We start from the raw sequence: 19,594 nt of genomic DNA on the forward strand, positions 1-19,594 counted from the left end.
TAAATTCTTTTTTTCCCTTTCCCCTGAACTCACTCCAGTTTTAAGCAAGCCTAAACCATATGCCTGCTCTACCCCTAGTCTTCCTGATTCAGTATATGTTGCTACAGGATGAAATTCTTCAGGTTTTTGTAAGATTTGCCTTCTTGAATATATGCATGAGATTGTAGCTTTATAGAACCACGGTTAAAAGTAGTTAAATAGGTATCTTTTTTTAAAGGAAAAATATGACTACCTATGTCTGCTCTGGAGGGACATACAAGTTAATAAATGCTTTGTTTGATAAGACCAAATGTGCAACAGTCTCTTTCAAATAAGAGGACATCAAAAAACTTCTTAGCAGTTGATAACTAAAATTAAAACAAAATCATGTTGATAAATGTAATCCTACAACTGAACTATTTCATTTTTTTCTTGAAATGAAAGATCTCATCTCAAAGATTTCCATTGTCCCAAATAATTACAGGAGGAAATATAACGAAGGTCCATTATTTAGCGATGTTGAGGTTCTGCAGATTGGTGTAAGGAGGAGGAAGATATTGCAGGGAGGGGAGCAGGACTTCATCTTTTCACAAACCTTAGTTCCAGTAATAGCTCCAGTGCAAAGTATATCATGATTTATTTGAACATATTTCTTAAATAATGTTAGTGTGTTTATTTATTTAAAAACATCTTACTGATGTACCGTATTTAAAATAATTATTGAAACATGCCAGTACCTTTATTCCTGCTTACTCTCTTGTGACATCTGTTGTGTACCTGTATTTCTATAGTTGATTGACAATCATATTTCTGCTTTCCATTGTAGGTGATGACTCCAGATGTGCGTGCCAAAGTCAAAGCCAGATGGGGACTGCTGAGAAATGTTCAATCTGCTTTCCGCAGATAATCCTGAACTACAGATCTACAAATCATTTTAAGGAGGAAGCTGAAAGTAAGCTATCAGATAGAATCCCATTATATTTTTTCTTTTCTTCATTCTTTTTAAATTAAATTTGTGAACTAGGACCTAAAAATATTCCTTCCAGAATAAAGAGGTCCATGAAATAAAGAAATTCAGCTCTTGTATTTTATGTTTTACAATTTTCCACTTAAGATGGTTAAAAAATTACATTGTTTAAGAAATACATGATGAAAAATCCCTTAAATAAATTCTGTGGTGTACCAAACCTTCAAAGGAACATAATAGATATGTTTTCATATGGGAATGAAGGGCTCACTCTTTATCTTGTCAGTCCAGAGACTTGGTCTGTGTTTCATTTTAATTGGATATTGAAAATTACTTTCTGGATAAAATATTTGAACAGTCCACCTATTATAGATTGTGCCTGAAATTTGTAGGAATTTTATATGCTGTTTTCACTTCATTTACTTATCCTTTGGACTTTAGCAGAATGCTGCTACAACAGCCATTATCATCTGTACATTTTATACACGATAGGCACTATATAGATGAATATGTAATAAAAAGTTCAGCAACTAATAAAAATTCAGCAGTTAAGTGGAATTCAGTCCCATTTAAGAGTCCAAATAAACATTCATTTATTGTCTTCAAGTTTTTCAAGCATCAGAGTCTTCTCCAGTAACTCTTGTCTTTGTATTATGTGTCGAAAGTATTTAAGCATTAGTTTCACAATTATTGCTTCCAGTGAATAGTTTGATTTTACTTTATCTAATCTAGAATTATTCATTATTGTGTGGATCAAGTAATACTTAGCAATTTTTTTCAGCACCATCTCTCAAAGGCATTTTTTCCCCTGCAGACTTTCTTATGGATCCAGATTTCACAGCCATATGTTAGAACTGGGCAAAACATTGCATTGATAATACATATCTTTGTTGCCAGTTTCCTATGTCTGCATTACAAGAATATTAAACCAATAGAAAATTGGGAGCTAGTGTAACTGTTTTTTCAAAACATTACTTAGCAATAACCAAATGTACTGCAATGGAGCTTTGGCACCATATTTAGCATCTTTCTGAACAGGCATAAGAGTGTCCTTATATATATATAGGACATTACACAAATAGAGATTTGAGGATACTAATAGATGAGTTAATAAAGCTGAACTATCCATATCAAACATTTTTTCTTCAGTAAAGAGATTCCATTAACTGACTCAACAAGCTTTCCTAACATACCGCCGGGTGGCTTGGACCAACTCACATAAATCCTAGTGAGCACAATCATGCAAATTAGGCAAAGCTACCCCAGTTCATATTTTGGTGTCACTATCAATCTAGAAATGTAAATCAAGAAAAAGTTATGGGTGCTAGACTATTCTCAAATAGCTAGTCAAAAAATTGCAAGGATAGACTTCCACAGATACAAAAGTTCTGATAAGTAAATCTAAATAGCTAATGAAACTATTGTGAAAGAATTACAGTGTCCTCTGTATCTGAAATGCCTGTGTATACTGAAATCAAGGCTTGAACCACTGTGTGTTTCTTTACTTCCTATGCACTAAGCCATTCTCTTCTGGGCAAATGTATTGTTTTCCCTTTCTCTTGTTTTTATAATGAATAGATCTGATACTATACTATTTACTTGTGACTATGGGAGAACTGACTCTCAAATAGGGCACCAAATTCTGCAGCACAATGAATCACTTAATAAAAATTTTGCTTTAAAAAGAATGTCTTTATATGTTTAAGAACATGTTAGCACAGCAGTTAAAACTGATATAAATTAATACTAGCAATCTATGGACCTTTTGTTTTCTGTCAAATTCAGCAGCTTTCTTTCATCTTCATTTTATCAGTGGCCCTAAGGATGCTTGTCAAACCCTTATCTTATTCTCATCTGTTTGCTAATTCATCTCACTGTTTTTCTTTCCCTTGCTAACTTAAAATTTGATTGACTTAATCACACTAATCCCTCTTTGTTGCCATTTATAAACTTTGGGCTATTAGAAGGACATACCTTTCAGTGACACTTAGCAAATAAAAAGTTTCTGTCAGCAGCCCAAGAAATATAATTATTTATATTTATAAATATTGATAAAGGGAGAAAGTCAAAGGCCATATTCACCATTCCTTTGGAGACTTGGTACTTAGGAGTGTTATGAAGGCAAAAGGTTTCTTTGTGTGCCCATTGAGTGTAGCAGCCCTGTCTGCTTTGGGAACCTTTAAGAATGCCAGCTGCAGTAGATAATAATAATAATAATAATAATAATAGTAAAGTTGGAAGGGACCTTGGAGGTCATCTAGTCCAACCCCCTGCTTGGGCAGGAAACCCTACACCATTTCGGACAAATGGCTGTCCAGTCTCTTCTTAAAAACTTCCAGTGTTGGAGCATTTACTGCTTCTGGAGGCAAGCTGTTCCACTGATTAATTGTTCTCACTGTCAGGAAGTTTCTCCTTAGTTCTAGGTTGCTTCTCTCCTTGATTAGTTTCCACCCGTTGCTTCTTGTCCTGCCTTCAGGTGCTTTGGAAAATAGCTTAATTCCCTCTTCTTTATGGCAGCCCCTGAGATATTGGAATACTGCTATCATGTCCCCCCTTGTCCTTCTCTTCGTTAAACTAGACATACCCAATTCTCGCAACCGTTCCTTATATGTTTTAGCCTCCAGTCCCCTAATCATCTTTGTTGCTCTTCTCTGTACTCTTTCTAGAGTCTCAACATCTTTTTTACATCGTGGTGCTTGAACAGAGTTGTACTATCCTGAATATAGGAATGTGACTGTTAGTGAAAGACATAAGCAGCATCAGAGAGTTCACATTTACCAATCCTATCGCTTGATTCTCCAAGACTTTGTCATAAATTAAGGATAAATCGAATTAATCTGCTTCCATTCCATGTCAGTCAATATTTATTTATTCAGGAAACCCTCATGTCCTTTTTTGGAATTAATCTGAGAATTCTTTTTTTAAAAAAAATGTATGTAAATGCACAAATAAATATTTATAGAACTTTTGAGCCAAGAACTATACTATTAGATTTAAGCAAATGTAAATTTGATACAAATATTAGCACAAGGATTATGGATTCTTATGGGAATCTGCAAAATACAATTTTGCTGGTGAAGATGAGAGGACTCAAGTAATAAAGGGAGCAGAATCATGCTCACAAGCCTTACACCTATGGGCTTCCTCCATTGAGAACTTAGTTTATGCAGTGTATACATCTGGAAAGGCTTTTAAAGTGCAGAGACTGATCATGTTTTATGCATCTCAGTATACATTTTTCAATTTTTTTTCAGATTGAAAAAAAATCAGATTTTAAGTTTAGTCAATGCTAATTTTATAAAAAAAAACCTTCCAAATGTATTCATTAAAAAGGATGAAAGAACTTCAGATTTTAAAAATTGGTATGAGAAATAAAGAGGCAGATGTGTCCTTCCTTAACCCTAATCAGGCACTAATTGATGTGCTAAGACTGGATGATCAAAAGCAGTTCTCATCATTCCATGTCAACCCATTGGGATCCCGGCCTATTAGCATAGTTTATGAATCCATCCACTGAGCTATCAGGAATTTAAGCAGCCTCCTCCTTCTGGTTTTGTGGCATTGGTATTCAGAAGAAAACACATTTTTTCATATTAGTCTGCCTTCACTTCAGCTGTCCCATCTCCATTCCAGCTTGCCTTTCTCCTTAAAAAAAAGTATTAAATCCCTTGCACACCATTCAACAACTGTCTTCTGCGAGCACAGCTAAATCCCATGGTGATTGGTTGTCTGCAGCCCAATTTATTGCATTCCTTTCCTCAATAAACAGTCAAGGCAAAGCATGGAACAATTTTTCTTATCTATTACCAGCCGCTCCATTTCAGTGGAGGTGGATGTGCAGCTTCATAGCTAATGCATGTTTTTTTTAATGCATGGTCTGAAAATGAATTTTAGCTGTTTATAAATAAATAAAACCCCCAGTAAGATATTTGCATAATTACTTTTCAAGGTAATGAGTGAGACAAGAGGCCAAAACATAGACACTAAATATCTTCCAAGCAGGCTGCACTGCTAAATAAACACGCAGCTCATGTAAGCACTGAGCTGTAGGGCAGACAGAATTGCACATAATTTATTTAGGGAACAATGTGCAATCTATTTGAGTCAGATGCCATACCAAAGGGAACACGTGAAAGACATATAGGTAATTGAATATTAGATGAAACATTATTGTAATTCAAAAATGTTTGTCCCTGGAATTTTTCTTGCCAGCCTCATCATTAAGGAGTTTTACATGCAACAAAGATGTTTATAATATCGGACATGATCCAAAGATGTTAGATTATTGGTCTGATTAGAAGGCAAAGATGAAATGATCCCAGCACATTCTTTACATTGAAACAATAACTGGCATGAACTTTTGTAAAAAAAAAAAAAAAAATCCTTTAGCCCGGACTCATTGGATTTAGTTAGCTTTCTTTATAATTATTTATCACAACTGAATTCCTCTCACTCCTATTTGTTTGGCCATCCTTTCACTGTAATTATGAGTTCAGCTTCAATTCAGAAAACACAAATATATTTTACCCACTTCTCAAAAGAAATAGACTAGTTAAAGCTTGGATATAATTATATTTAAAGTATGAAGAGACAATCCAAAAAGTCTGGGTTTCATCCTACATTTGCTCCTGAATCACTTTTACATTCACCTTGTTAAACCATGGTTGAAATATTAAATGGATTTAGGAGCTGGCTTTTGAATATAAATGCCCATCTTTTGGTAGACAGAATGCATCTACCTCCATAAATTCCTATGTGAAGATAGGAAACAAAAGGATTTGTTTTTAGTTATTTTCAATCTAATAAAACATAACAAAATAAGCAACAAAAAAATGCAGCAGTATTATACATTTTACTAAAACATGCTGGTCATAAGTTTCTTTCAGCTTAAGAAACTGAAGCCTATGTAGACATACAACATGTGCAGTTGCACTGTAAATAAATCACTGGGTTGATTCAAATAACTCTGCATTCCTTCTACACAGGAATTCTCCATTCCTTCAATGTTTGAGCTTCTTAAACCATCACCTTCTGTTATATCAAAATTTGTAACCCAGGGAAAGGAAAGCAGGAGGTTTGTCTTCCTTTTATGATTTAACAGACAGAAACTGGTATCTGAAAAGCCCTTGCAGAGTGAAATTCACTGTAGCTTGGCTTTTATTTTGACCGGTATAAAATAGCTACTTAGCAGTAGGAAATTTGCTAGATTTCTAAATTAGAAATGATGCTGATAGCCAGAGTCCAAATTAACTAGGATTGCCCCCTTCTTTTCCTCCGCTCTCCCATTCTTTGTCTTTCTGAGATTCATTTCCCTGTGGTATATTTCCCCATCCAGATGGCTGTCAGAGGAGAACAAAATTATTTTTATCATAGATCTAAAACAATCTGTTGAAAGCTTAGGTCAAGGGCTTCCTTTATTTCTGGATTTAGTACAAAATATAAGATTGATTGTAATAATGCATATTAGTATTAATTTCCCATAGTTATATGCTTGGAAAGCAATATAAGTATAGTGCTTTTGCGGGAGAATTGTAAGGAAGCAAGTGTATTTGTCAAAGAATACAGAGGAACTTTCCACAAAACTTTGCTTAAAAGTCTATGATTTACAATGTGTGCTCTAGGCTATTGTCAGTTTTGGCCATAAATGTTCTTCCCTAGACAGGTTTAAGGTACCATGACTTAGGGGGATAGAAAACATTAACAAGCACACTTTTTTTGAAAAACTGAAGATATGAATATCAGTTCTATATCAGGTAAGGTATCTCTTATAAATATACTATATGTGGTACATATGGAGTTCTTGAAAACATTTCATGTGTATGAATAGTAGGCATTCCAATCCATTCCAGAATGCAATATTATTTTTCATCAGAAGTTAAACTATAAGTATACAAATTCATAAACAGAAAGAGTATAAATATTTTGGTTCTTTGAAATCTAATATTCAAGAGAAACTAGACACATTGAAATGATTATTATTTACAACTGAAAGTCTCCAGATTTTGTAATGCATGTTAGCTATTATTGTATAAGGATCAGTGAATTCTATTAAAATGATTGATGAGTTACTAAAGATCCAAGTTCCATTGAATTTTTCTACAAAGGGTGATTTAAATGCTTATATAAACATTTATTAAATAAATCAAATATTTTTTTTTCATTTTAATTTAAGTAAGACTTTTGTGATATCTTGTTCCTCTGATCTAGAAATATGTAGAGGAAATTTAAAACAAACTCAGCAATACTTCAAAATTGTGATTTTAATGCATGGTGTCTTTATTATATGAGTATTAAACATATTTGTTGTATCTGAATATTTCCTCCATAAAATATACTGTTAAGCTGTTCCTGTCCTACGACTGGCTTCACTCTAAGCTTCTTTAAGAAAACCATGTCTGGCCTAAGATTCTGTCTGTCTGATAGAGTTATATGGTTGCCCATCAAACAAGAACTCTGAACTGGAATTGACTTTGAAATTCAAGCTAGACAGCAGGTTATTACATACATAGATACTCTCAGTGCTTTTTTTTTTGAAGAAAAAAAAAGGTGCTGGAACTCACACACGTCATACAACCCGCCTTGCCTACCCTACAAGGTTCCATCCAAAAAAGGTGCCGGAACTCCATTCTGGGCGTTCTATGAGAAAAAAAGCCCTGGATACTCTTGAAAACAGTATGGTATGCAGCAGAACAGGGAATTATGAGCATGATACATTTGCTCCATGAGCTGCACTAATATAGATATAGATACAAATACAGTTCAAGTTAATGGCTATTACTTATAAAGTCCCTCATAGCCTAAAGCCTGGTTATCCAAAGAACCAATGCCTTCGGTGGCTTCTCTTCATTTTATATGAACAGGCTACTATAGTAGTTGGCATGCTCAAGGTCCCATCCATTAAGCAGTGCCTCCTGATGGGACCTAAGAAGTATCCAATCTTTTTCATAGTCCCTCATCCTCTCCCTCAAAGTACATCTGATCCCCACACCAGACATCTTTAAAATAGCCCTGCCTCTTTATCCAGAGGAGGTGAAGCACAATCATACTTGCAAGATTGTGCTCTTATGGTCTATGTGAGTAAAAGATAATTCTAAATTTGTGTGGAGCTGGATTTCTAATTTGGTCTGCCTTGTAGGACTGTCATTTATTATTGCTTTTATTTTATGTCACTCCACATTGTTGGAGTTGGCTGCCTATGCATTTTTAATAAAATAAATTCACCTGTTACTATTTCAGTTCCAAGAAAGCAACTGCCAACTGCCTTTATTCCTATGAATGACTCACTAAACATATATGCAGATAAGCCAAATACATCCACACAAAATTAAATTGAATTTAAATATCAGTGCACACATATATAGACAAAACAAGCAGCTATAAAATATTTCTTCCCTTGCTATTCTGTTATCTTTACCAACAGTGCTACAATAGTACCGTGTTTCCCCAAAAATAAGACACAGGGTTATTTATTTATTTATTTATTTATTTGCAGCAGGTCTTATTTTTGGGGGGGTGTCTTTTCTAGTCACCTCACAGTGGCAGCACTGACAGTCCTGCCCAGCTGGCCCACTTCTTCTGCAGCCAAAGGAAATGTCTCTGTAGCTAAGAATGGAGCTCTGGTCTTCATTTCATAGTCAGAGGCCTTTCTGGAAGGCCGCTGACTACAAAATGCAGGCCGCAGCTCCATTCTTAGCTGCAGAATGAAGCTGCTCCTTTGGCTGCAGAAGTGGACCAGCAAGACAAGTGTCAATCCATAGGAGGCTGCAATGGTAAGTTCCATCCCCCCATCTCCGCTCTAGCTTGATTTTTAGGTGTGCACCTTGCCCCAAAACTAGGTCTTATTTTTGAGATAGGGCTTATATTAGGCCCACCCCCAAAAATCAAGCTAGGGCTTATTTTTAGTGTAGGTCTTAATTTTGGGGAAACACAGTACAATGATATATTGCTTTGCCTTATAAATAGAAAGTTTCTGATTGAAATATAGAGAAAATCCTTATTTTCATTATTTACAACCAAAAATGTGAAATTGAAGCTGCCAGTTCTTTAACTGGTCTTGGTCTTCATATACAACAAGTTTTTCCTCAAAATGTAGGATGTCATAATGTGTAGCAGGGGTGTCAAACTCAATTTCATTGAAGGCCACATCAGCCTCATGGTTGTAATTGGGGGGCCGGGTGGGTGTGCCTGGCATGGGCGTGGTCTACTGGGTGGGCGTGGCCAGCTTCATGTCACTCATGTCAGGGACACCTGTGCAGGCCTGGGCAGGAATGGGGTGCATCTGAGGGTGGGGAAGGATGGGTGGGACAGAAGGCAAGCACCAGGGCATGGTCCACTGGAGGAGCCTCACTGAGCCTTAGGCTGTGCACGGGGCCCCTGGACAGTGGCATGGACTGCCCAGAGCCTAGGCAGCAGAGGACAAGCACACAGCCCGGCCCTTGGGCTCCCATGGCATCATGACCCCACTGCCCTGCCTAGCCTAGCTGCACTTCCCCAAGGGGGTGCCCAGCTGCACTTACCTCCTCCTCAATGCTGCTGCTGCTGTGCTCACTCTCCTTGTCCAGGTTGCTTATGGTGGGTTCAGGAGGACAAAATGCATGGGTCAGAGGGAAGCCCACTCCCTCTCCATGCAAGGAAATCTGGCTTTGTAACCAAAGCATCCTCAGCAATAGGATGGGAGACCACCAGGGGAAGGCAAAAGGACAACAGGGCTGCTGGTGGCCAAGTGCTAAACCAGGACTTCCCTCAGACGCTCCCTCCCTCTTATTCCAATCTCCCTCCTTCCTTCTTTCCTTCCTTCCTTCCTTCCTTCCTTCCTTCCTTCCTTCCTTCCTTCCTTCCTCCATCCCTCCCTCCCTCCCTTCTCTCCTTTCTTTCTTTCTTTCTTTCTTTCTTTCTTTCTTTCTTTCTTTCTTTCTTTCCTTCTTTCCTTCTTCCCTGCTTCCCTCCTTTTCATTCCCATCTCCTTTCTTCCTTCCATTACTTTCTTCCTGTTTCCCTCCCCTCCTTCCTTCCCTCCTTCTCTCTGTGCCCAGGAAGGGACAAGGAGAGGGGGAGAGGTTGGCAGCGCTTCTCTCAAAGAATAAGAGAGACCTTTGAGATCTTTAGTCCAAGCTCCTGCTCAAGCAGGGGAAGTATACCATTCCAGACAATGGAATATCCAATCTCTACTAAAAGCCTCAAGTGATGGAGCATCCACAGCTTCTGAAGGCAACTCTTTTCACTGGTTAGTTGTTTTCACAAGTCCTTAGTTATATGCTGGTTTTCTTCTTGATTACTTTCCATCTATTATTTGCCTTCTGATGCTTTGGAAAATAGGTTGACCCCTTCTTCTCTGTGGCAGCCCATCAAATATTGGAACACTGCTATCATGTCACCATCCCTAGTCCTTTTCACTAAGCTAGACATACCCAATTCCCACAAACATTTGTCATATATTTTAGCCTCCAGCCCCCTAATCATCTGTGTTTACCATCCATTTAGACCAGATGGTCCCCCTGGTTTGGTTTATAGAACAGTGGCCACAAGCAGAACCTTCTCAGAGACAACACCCCCATTATAGAACTTTCTCCCAAGGAAAATATGAACAGTGCAACCCTCACCCGTTTAGAGGCAACTCCAAACACACTGTTCAGCCAGGCATATGTAAAACAACAACACATTTTATGGTCAAATAGCACTAAGTAAATTACTACTACTATTTTTCTTTCTTAAAATACACACTTTTAATATTGTTTTAAGCAGTGCTACTGATGCTTTACAATAGTTGTCTTTGAGAGTTTTCTTGTAAACCACTCTGGATTTCTCAGAAACTTTTAATTTCAAATTAGATGTTGATTTAATAAATTAGGCAGAAGAAACAAATGTTTTGTTGTTGTTGTTGTTAATTGCGAAGTCGTGTCCGACCCGTCGCGACCCCATGGACAATGTTCCTCCAGGTTTTCCTGTCCTCTACCATCTCCTGGAGTCCATTTAAATTCACACCTACTGCTTCAGTGACTCCATCCAGCCATCTCATTCTCTGTCGTCCCCTTCTTCTATTGCCCTCAATCTTTCCCAACATTAGGCTCTTCTCCAGTGAATCCTTCCTTCTCTTTAGGTGGCCAAAGTACTTGAGTTTCAACTTCAGGATCTGGCCTTCTAAAGAGCAGTCGGGGTTGATCTCTTCTAGGACTGACCAGTTTGAACGCCTTGCAGTCCAAGGGACTCGCAGGAGTCTTCTCCAGCACCATAGTTCAAAGGCCTCAATTAAACAAATGTTTAAATACATCTAAATCCCACAGACCTACTGCCTCCTAGGCACATACTGCAGAGAAAATAAGGCATTGCATTTCTAGCCAGCATAGCCACAAGATGATGGGAACTGTGGTTCATGACACCCAAAATATATTAGTTTGGGTAAGGCTGGATCAAATTATAAAAGAGCAAATGAAGGGAAGTATTTTTGTCTCCAACAAAATAATTGGGGGGGGGGAGTTGACTTGGCCTTTTAATTTCAACTCACACCAATTCCTAACTTCCCATTCAATCCAAAGAGTTTTATTATTGCCTGGATTTTAGGGAGGGGAGGAGGCAAGAATAGACCACAAAGCTAATCTGCAAGTTTGCTCTCTTGCCTGCCTGCACACCACCTTCCCGTGTATGTGTATGAGAGACAGAGATCCCCTTTTTGTAAGTTTGCTTACTCTGCTGCAACTCCCTGCTGGCAACTCCCTGCTGGCTCAATCTCTCCCTGCTGCAACTCCCTGCTGGCGCTCTCTCTCTCTCTCTCTCTCTCTCTCTCTCTCTCTCTCTCTCTCTCTCTCACACACACACACACACACACACACACACAAACACACACACAGAGAGACACACACACAGGGGTTAATTAAAAAAGAGAAGGAGGGGGAGAAAGATGGAAGCTCTTTTTTGTAAAACCTCGGCTTCCTCCTCCTCTTCCCCTCCTTGCTCTCTCTCTGTCTCTCTCTGTCTCTCTCTCTCATACACACACACACACACACACACACACACACACACACACACACACACTTCCTGTTTTCTCCTCCTCGTCCTTTTCCTCAGCTGCACCTGAGTGGAGTGAGAGGAAGTTAAAAAAAAAAAGAGAGAAGGGGTGGAAGAATGGGGGAAGCTCTCCTTTTTTGTAACACCTCAGCTTCCTCCACCTCCTCCCCTTCCACTCCTGGCTCTCTCTCTCTCTCTCCATCTCTCTGTCTCTAACTCTCACCCTTTCTGGCCTGGCAAAGCAGAGCCACATGAGGAAAGCCCAGCAAAGTGGGGCATGACCGGGCGTGACGGGGTTAAGCTGGGAGGGGAGGGATGAGCTAAGGCAAATGAGCTGCTGCTTCACACCACCAGCCCCTGAGCACTTGCTGTTTCCTGCATGTGCTCCAAGGCACCCAGCTGGGTTACGGTGGGCCAGGGCTGGGGCAGCGGGGGCCAGTCCCTTGCCATTTCTGGGACAGCCCTGGGGAGCAATTCTGGGCCCTTCTGGGTCGCATCCGGCCCGCAGGCCTTGTGTTTGACATGTCTGATGTATAGCAATAGCACATTGCCGTCCAACCATCTGGATCCTCATTTTACCAACCTCAGAAGGATGGAAGGCTAAGTCAACCTTGAACCCATTAGGATCAAACTCCTAGCTGTGGGCAAAGTTTGTCTGCAATGCTACATTCTAACCACTGTGGCATCACAGCTCCTGTAGCAATGTAGTATAAACATAAATTCAAGCAATGTGGCATTTTGCAATTGATTTAGGGTGATTTTGGCAATAATGGCACTTGGTTCAAGTAGTGCACCAGATGTTTTGGGATTGTAACTATGGTACTTATTACTATTGCTAACTTTGCCTTCTTTTGCCACAGTCATTTTATTTGCAGATATTTGTATTTTTATTGATTTTATTCAGTTCTTTCTTTTTTATTCTGCTGTCTTCAGATACTGCAAAATATTTCTCCTTCTTAAATAAATGTAGCTTTATTATTTTCCAGTTACTCGAGGCAGAAGGATGACTGGAAAAATAATGAAATGGTACGCTGTTAAACATGAAGACATAGAAAATAAAAATAATGAATGAATGGGAGAGAGGGAAAGAAAGAAAGAAAGAAAGAAAGAAAGAAAGAAAGAAAGAAAGAAAGAAAGAAAGAAAGAAAGAGAAAGAAAGAAAGAAAGAAAGAAAGAAAGAAAGAAAGAAAGAAAGAAAGAGGAAGGAAGGAAGGAAGGAAGGAAGGAAGGAAGGAAGGAAGGAAGGAAGGAAGGAAGGAAAGAAAGAAAGAAAGAAAGAAAGAAAGAAAGAAAGAAAGAAAGAAAGAAAGAAAGAAAAAAAAACCTGAACAATGTCTTAAGAATGACATATCATTAACATACCCCCCCCCACGGACACAGTTTTTAGAAAACTTGTCAAATCCCAAATGGGGCCATCTTCTTAGAATAACAGCATGGAACTTTTCCCTGTTAATTATCGAACTTTTACTGTTCTTTAATAGTATGGCAAGGAGCTATAAATGTATGCTAAGTGGATGTACTAATTGAAATGTTTCTCATTGAACTATTTGTTTAATTACTTTGTTTACATGCAATAAATGTATTTGCAGCAGCTCACAGAAAGATTAGTTTATTAAATGTGCTATTTTTTGAAGAAAAATATCTTACAAATTCAAGTAAAATATTGAAAATGATCTAAAATAACAAAATTGATATTATAATAAAATACCCAATATAATGCAACCTTGAGATTCAGAGGCCCTAGGTTAAGATAATAAAAAGTACCCACAGTAATAAGACTGGCCTCACTGCATCCATTAGTCAAAGTATTTCAGAGAAGAGATGCTTTGCTATCTGCTTTCTCATTCTGAAAAAGAGGTTTATTTTTACCAACATTCTGGGCAATTAACTAAAAATTTGTCCTCTTCTAGGTCTGCTTTTAAGCCTACGCCCAGAACACAAAAGATGTAGGTGACTGAGCCCAAAAACAGTTAGGTCATGGAGTTAGCAATACCAGTAAAACAAGCTTTTTAGCTGCATCTGAAAATCTTCTTAAATCCTTTTTCTTCCCTGCAAATACACTGCTAGTTACCTGGAATTCATAATCTTAATGTTTTATTTTTTTACATAGATATTCTAATCAGTCATATTACCTCAATCTTTGATACACACACTTGCATAAATACATACACAGCATCAAAGACACTTCACCCCCAAAACCTAATAAAGATGTTGCTTTGTTTTGTATTTCTCTGAGACATCTCACCTGGCAGTTTCTATAACAGGCTTCTGTGTACATACTGTGCACATATACAGTAAAAACCTTTTCTAAATATTCTAGTCAGCTATTGGAAGTGCTAGAAGTTTCTGTACATAAACAAACCATAGAAATCTCATTTACCGGCTGGAAGAAGCCTTGGAGTGTTACAAAGTGCCTCAGTGAGGTAAATCACATCTCCATAGAAAATTGCCTGGGAAGCATGATTGCTTTGAACATCTCAGGGTTTTTTTACATTAAAGAAATCTCATCATTGTGAACATGTATGAAATAATATCCCTGTGCCCGTTGTTTATAGGATGGCCTGTACCTAAATAAATAGATAGATAAGTTTACAACTGCAACTTAATAATAATAATAATAAAGTTGGAAGGGATCTTGGAGGTCATCAAGTCCAAATGCAAGTATCTAAGTATGAGCTGTGACCTTAAGCATTTTAACCAGAAGTACCCCATTCAAATAATATTTGAATATTATTTGTGGTTAGCTGCATTTTCTAGGCATGTTTAATACACTGACATTGAAATGTTTAAAGCAGTGAATGCAATAAGCAACAGTGAACTGATAACTGATTCCCATGTATTAAGTGCATTTTTTCTTGCAAGCAAAAACCCATCATAGTGACATTGAATATCAAAATATCTCAACATCAGTCCCATTCTATTTCTTAAAAAAATAATATTTGCTTCAATTCTTTCTGGTTTCAGATTAATAAGCCAATTTCTTTATACTTGCTTATCTATCAGAATGGTATGTCCATCTTTCATTAAACACTTGGACAGAAAGATATAGATGTTTTACATTATATCAAGCCCCCCATATACAAGACTATACATGAGTTCCATCCAGTGGTGGGATTCAGTCAGTTCGAACCAGTTCAGCTGGACAGTAGCTAATTTTTTGTTGCCTAGGCCCAGAATGGACTTCTGGAAGTGGCATCCACACAGAGAACTGGTTCACATATTTGAATATTTTGAAATTTCTCTGGTTTTACACAGTGTATATCCTGTGAAGTGTTTTCAGTTACCCTAATCATCAGAAGGCGAAACATGACCAATTTTAAACCTGATTGAAAATCTTATTTCTGCCTGAGAATGAGATTAATCTAATTACTAGATGTGAGCTGCAAGAATTTAGTTGACCATTAGATTGTAGAAACCAGTGATTATCTAAATCAGTGGTTCTCAACGTTTGTGTGACGGCGACCCCCGTTACACACACGTTCTGCGCATGCGCGGCACTGCCCCCATGCACGGTGCGCACGCGCGGCGCCACCCCCTGAGGGGAGAAAATGGCGGATCGCCTTCTTTGGCAACCCCCCAAAAATGGTCGATCGACCCCAAATGGGGTCGCGACCCATAGGTTGAGAACCGCTGATCTAGATGTTTTCAGCTCAGATCTTGCACCCCTAATAATACATATCATCATTATAGCCATTGTCCATCTACTGCAGGATGAAGGCCTCTTCTGCATGTTTCCAACCAATATGGTCCTGAGCTTTCTTTTGCCAATTGGGCCCACAATACTTGCTAATGTTGATCCATCTTGCTTTAGGTCTCTTTCCTGGACATTTTCTATAAAGTGGGATCCATTCTATAACTGCCTATGTCTACTTGCAATCTCTCTCATATCAAAAATTTTTGTTTCCTTGCAACTAGAAATTCTACCCATTTTCACAGTGAAATTATTAAATTTCCTAGATTAGAAAAATTAGATCTACAAGGTCTGTGCTCAGAAAGTTGAACAACTATTAGATGACAGGAAAGAGATATAGAGATATATAAATTTTTGTTGCCTTCTAACAGTTGCTTGGATTTAGTTCAAGTTCAGATACTTAAGATTCCAAACTACTCTTGGAAACCCAAAGATGAAACCATGATCTTTCTCTCTTGGAACAGGCAACTTAAATAAACTGCCTTAAATTGTAGAAAATTGGGAGAAAGAGCCCTGATTCCTCAAGTATAAGTGGAACAAAGCTATTTTTTTTGGTCTTTTGTTGCATTTACTAAATATCGTTGTTTTACTCTACTAGCTCAATGCTTTAGTTTTTGTTTAAGCTTTGTGTCTGTTGACTCAATGCAGCATTAATCTCATCAGGATGCTGCAATACAGTCTTGATGATTATATTGTTGTTGTTGTTTTAAAAAAAACTTATCTTAGTAAATACTACTATTATCAGATTGGAGCCTCCTGAATTATAGATTGGGAATTAATTATTTAGTGGTTTTCATAGTACAATAAGCAAAAATTGGCCAGTTTTGTCTAAATTGGGTCCAATCTTGTTTTATCCAATTTACTTTTCTCTAGAAGAGAATATCTGATAGTTCTTAAATCTATAGCTCTTTTACTTACCAAAGTTCTAGGACTATGTCTCCCAATTGCTTTATTTAGGAGCTTTCTGTCTAATCTTATTCTCTCCCTTTCTGTTCTCTCTCTTTTTCTGTGTGACAAATATGTGTTATCTTATTTTTCTGTTAATTCCCCTGAGGAGATCTACTGCTTTATCTGCTGTATAAATCTTCAGAGACATTGAGTGTCTATAGTTTATTTAATTCTGCATATCACTGAAAAACCTGCCTGTAAGAAATCTGGTTTGGAAATAAACATTGTCTGCTTTATGACTTCTAAGAAAGCTTTCATTCAATAGTTACAAAGTGAAAAACAAAACATACAATGAGATTTTCTCTTAATATGCTTTGTAGAATAGAGAAATATGAATTGGAAAATGCTGAAAAGAGCTAAAGAGAGAGAATCAAGTGAGAGAAGTATTTGAAATGTCAATTCATTAATCCATTTCAAAGTGGATTTTGTTCTTTAAGCTAAATACGCAAATCTCTTTGTCTTTGTGTTTGACTGTGTTTAATAACACTGATTTTTTTAAAAAAAATATCACCCAAACAAGGGACTGAATATATATGATAAAATAAGAATAGGTAAGGACAAGAATGTGTAAGTGATGAAGAACCCTGGTTTGAATAGTTATATGAATGACCTGAAAGATTTCCTTTTCTTTTCTATCCTGCCTTTACCTTTGTTTTGGTTTGGTTTTTACTTAACAAGCTTTACTCTTTTTTTTGCATTTCATATATGGACTGTATGATTACAAGGGGATATTTCTACCTATCTTTTAAACTGCTCCTAACCTATGTCATGCCATCTTAACACTGGAACAGATTTTTTTTTAAAAAAAATGCCTGTCTGGATGGATACATCTTACATTATAGACATTTTAATTCCCAGAATTAAAAACAAATAAGCAGAAGGAAGTAAAAATTAAAGAAAATGCACTGTGGGAAGGAAACCAAACTCTCCACCATTCAACCTTTCCCCCACCCCTCACCTGACCTTTCAGTTGAATTCTAGGCAAAAGATTATAGATAGCATTTAAATTAGATTTAACATCAAGGTTGAAAAACATGTTTAAACAAGGTTAAGATTAACAAAAGGTATCAGCCTCCTCAAATAAAGAAAATATCTTCAATATATCAAGAATTTCCCCTTTCCACAATAGATTTCTTCTTAAGATCTTTCACTCCCAAAATCATCACCCTGAGTGGTAAAGGTAAAATCACAAATTTGGTGCCTAAGCATAAAGTCCTCCCTTTTAGTCAACCAGCTAAACTGCACTCTCAAGAATTCCTGGGAGGGGGGCTCGCTTTGCATGCCTTCAAGGACCAAAAGAGGGACTTTCTGTAAAAGAAATTACCCTGGGAAAATTGATTTCTGTCCACCTCCAAATAGCTGATCTTCTACTTTACTTGTATTGTGCTTTCAGAAATAAGCTTCTGCTCTGCTTCAAGAAACCGCCCTGTGTACTTTCAAACCCAGATTGGAATGAACTAGATTGCAACAAAAAACAGAACAACATCACTGGGCTGCAGCTGCTCTGCTTTTAGTTACCATAGTAATTGCCATTTATCTGCAGAAAACAAACTAGCTGGGTTGACTGGCTAGTTCTCTGCTGAAAAGAAAGGAACAGGAAGTACATTAATATTCCTATCATAGCCCCACCCTCACAAGTGATGTCACAATATAAGTAAGTAAAGGAGAGATTCTATATCAAGGGTGTCAAACTCGCATAGTCACTTGACATGTTGCAACTTTTCTGCCATTACCGGCAATGGGATGGGCATGGTTTTGCTCTGATGCATCCGGCTCACGGGCCAGTAGTTTGACACCCCTGTTCTATATCAACAACATTGTGGGGCAGGTGTTAGCATAACTTGTCCTGCTTTGCTGCAGCCAGCTCTGAGTCCTAGGTTGCTATAAATCACCAGTGTGTATATGACTATAATGTGGCCGGGCTACAAAAACACCTTACGTGCATTCTAAAGTGTATTAACAGAAGCAGAGTTTCCAAATCTCAGGCTGTCATATTGCTAGTTTAAACTCTTTTCACTATATGGATGCCTATGTTCCTGGGAAACCTCTTTGCAGTTTTCATGAAACCACTACTCTTATATAACCATCCTGGTTGTACAGAAGATTCTAATTGTATATCCTTTGCTTTTATTTGAATGAACAAATTTATACTGATAAACATCAGATAAATTATTCCATTGTGATGGGCAGCTTTGCTCAGCACTAGCTGAAGAATCTAGTTACCTTCAAGGACATGCTCATATACAGGGCATTAGTAAACAATGAACTTACAAAGACATGGATTAGATAGAAAAATCTACTCTTATCATCAAGGATTGGGAATTATGAGTTAAAATTGAATGAAATGCACCTTTCATAAGAACAGACAAAAGTGAGGAATTGATAGCAATTGATTTCTTCCAACTTTTTTGAACCTCTTTTCTTTTTGGACTCATCTGTAAGTATAATGGATGAAAAGTCCTGCCTTGGTGCAAAGGATTTGTTTCAATGGCTTATTCTATTTGAGTCCATGAATTTTTGCTTTCATTTATAAAGCCAAGAGTCAGTCTTTTTGTTTGTAATACAATCAGTTTGAAGCTATCCACTCCAAAGCTTGTTCAACAATATCTCAGTTGAACAATTCAACAAAACAGCAAGTATATCTTAGTTTAAAGGCTGTCCTTTTCTTTGCTAAACCAATACAAGAGTAATACATAAACTACTAACTGGACATGGTGAAAATGCTGAGGTTGCAAGTAAAAAAGGTGACAATTTCCATGGTGATAAATGAAGGCTAATAAATTGGAACTAGTAACTGAGCTCTTTAAAGAAAATCAGAGAGAAAAGGAAGATGATAGTAGGTGGGTTGTTGTTTTAGTTTAAAGCATAGTATGTGAAAAGAAAGTGAACATTTTCTGTTTGTTCCTGATATGTTATTCAGTTAGTTACTGACAAATCAATCATGTAGAGCAAAACAAAGCAATCACTGAACTATGCGAATCAGCCTTAGGCTACCATTTCACTCATAC

General features: G+C 37.5%; 1 protein-coding gene across 4 annotated transcripts in view; it reads left to right on the forward strand.

Moving 5' to 3' along the window:
• The window catches only part of TRIM42 (tripartite motif containing 42), a 101,972-nt gene that overhangs the window by 12,496 nt on the left and 69,882 nt on the right, over positions 1-19,594 (forward strand). For 2 of the 4 annotated variants that reach the window (XR_005556583.1, XM_039342462.1), the window contains exon 5: positions 806-931. Coding sequence is in view for 3 of the 4 variants with exons in the window: in XM_039342462.1 (XP_039198396.1) it covers positions 806-886 (81 nt within the window). In the remaining variant the exon portion in view is untranslated. Of the gene's footprint in view, positions 1-805; positions 2,956-12,933; positions 13,025-19,594 lie in introns of those variants that run through there. The other 2 variants (XM_039342461.1, XM_039342460.1) reach the window with 2 other exon arrangements.

The sequence above is a fragment of the Crotalus tigris genome, unplaced genomic scaffold (genome assembly GCF_016545835.1).
Source record: "Crotalus tigris isolate CLP2741 ecotype Arizona unplaced genomic scaffold, ASM1654583v1 scf7180000017792.2578787, whole genome shotgun sequence".
Classification (NCBI taxonomy): Eukaryota; Metazoa; Chordata; class Lepidosauria; order Squamata; family Viperidae; genus Crotalus; species Crotalus tigris.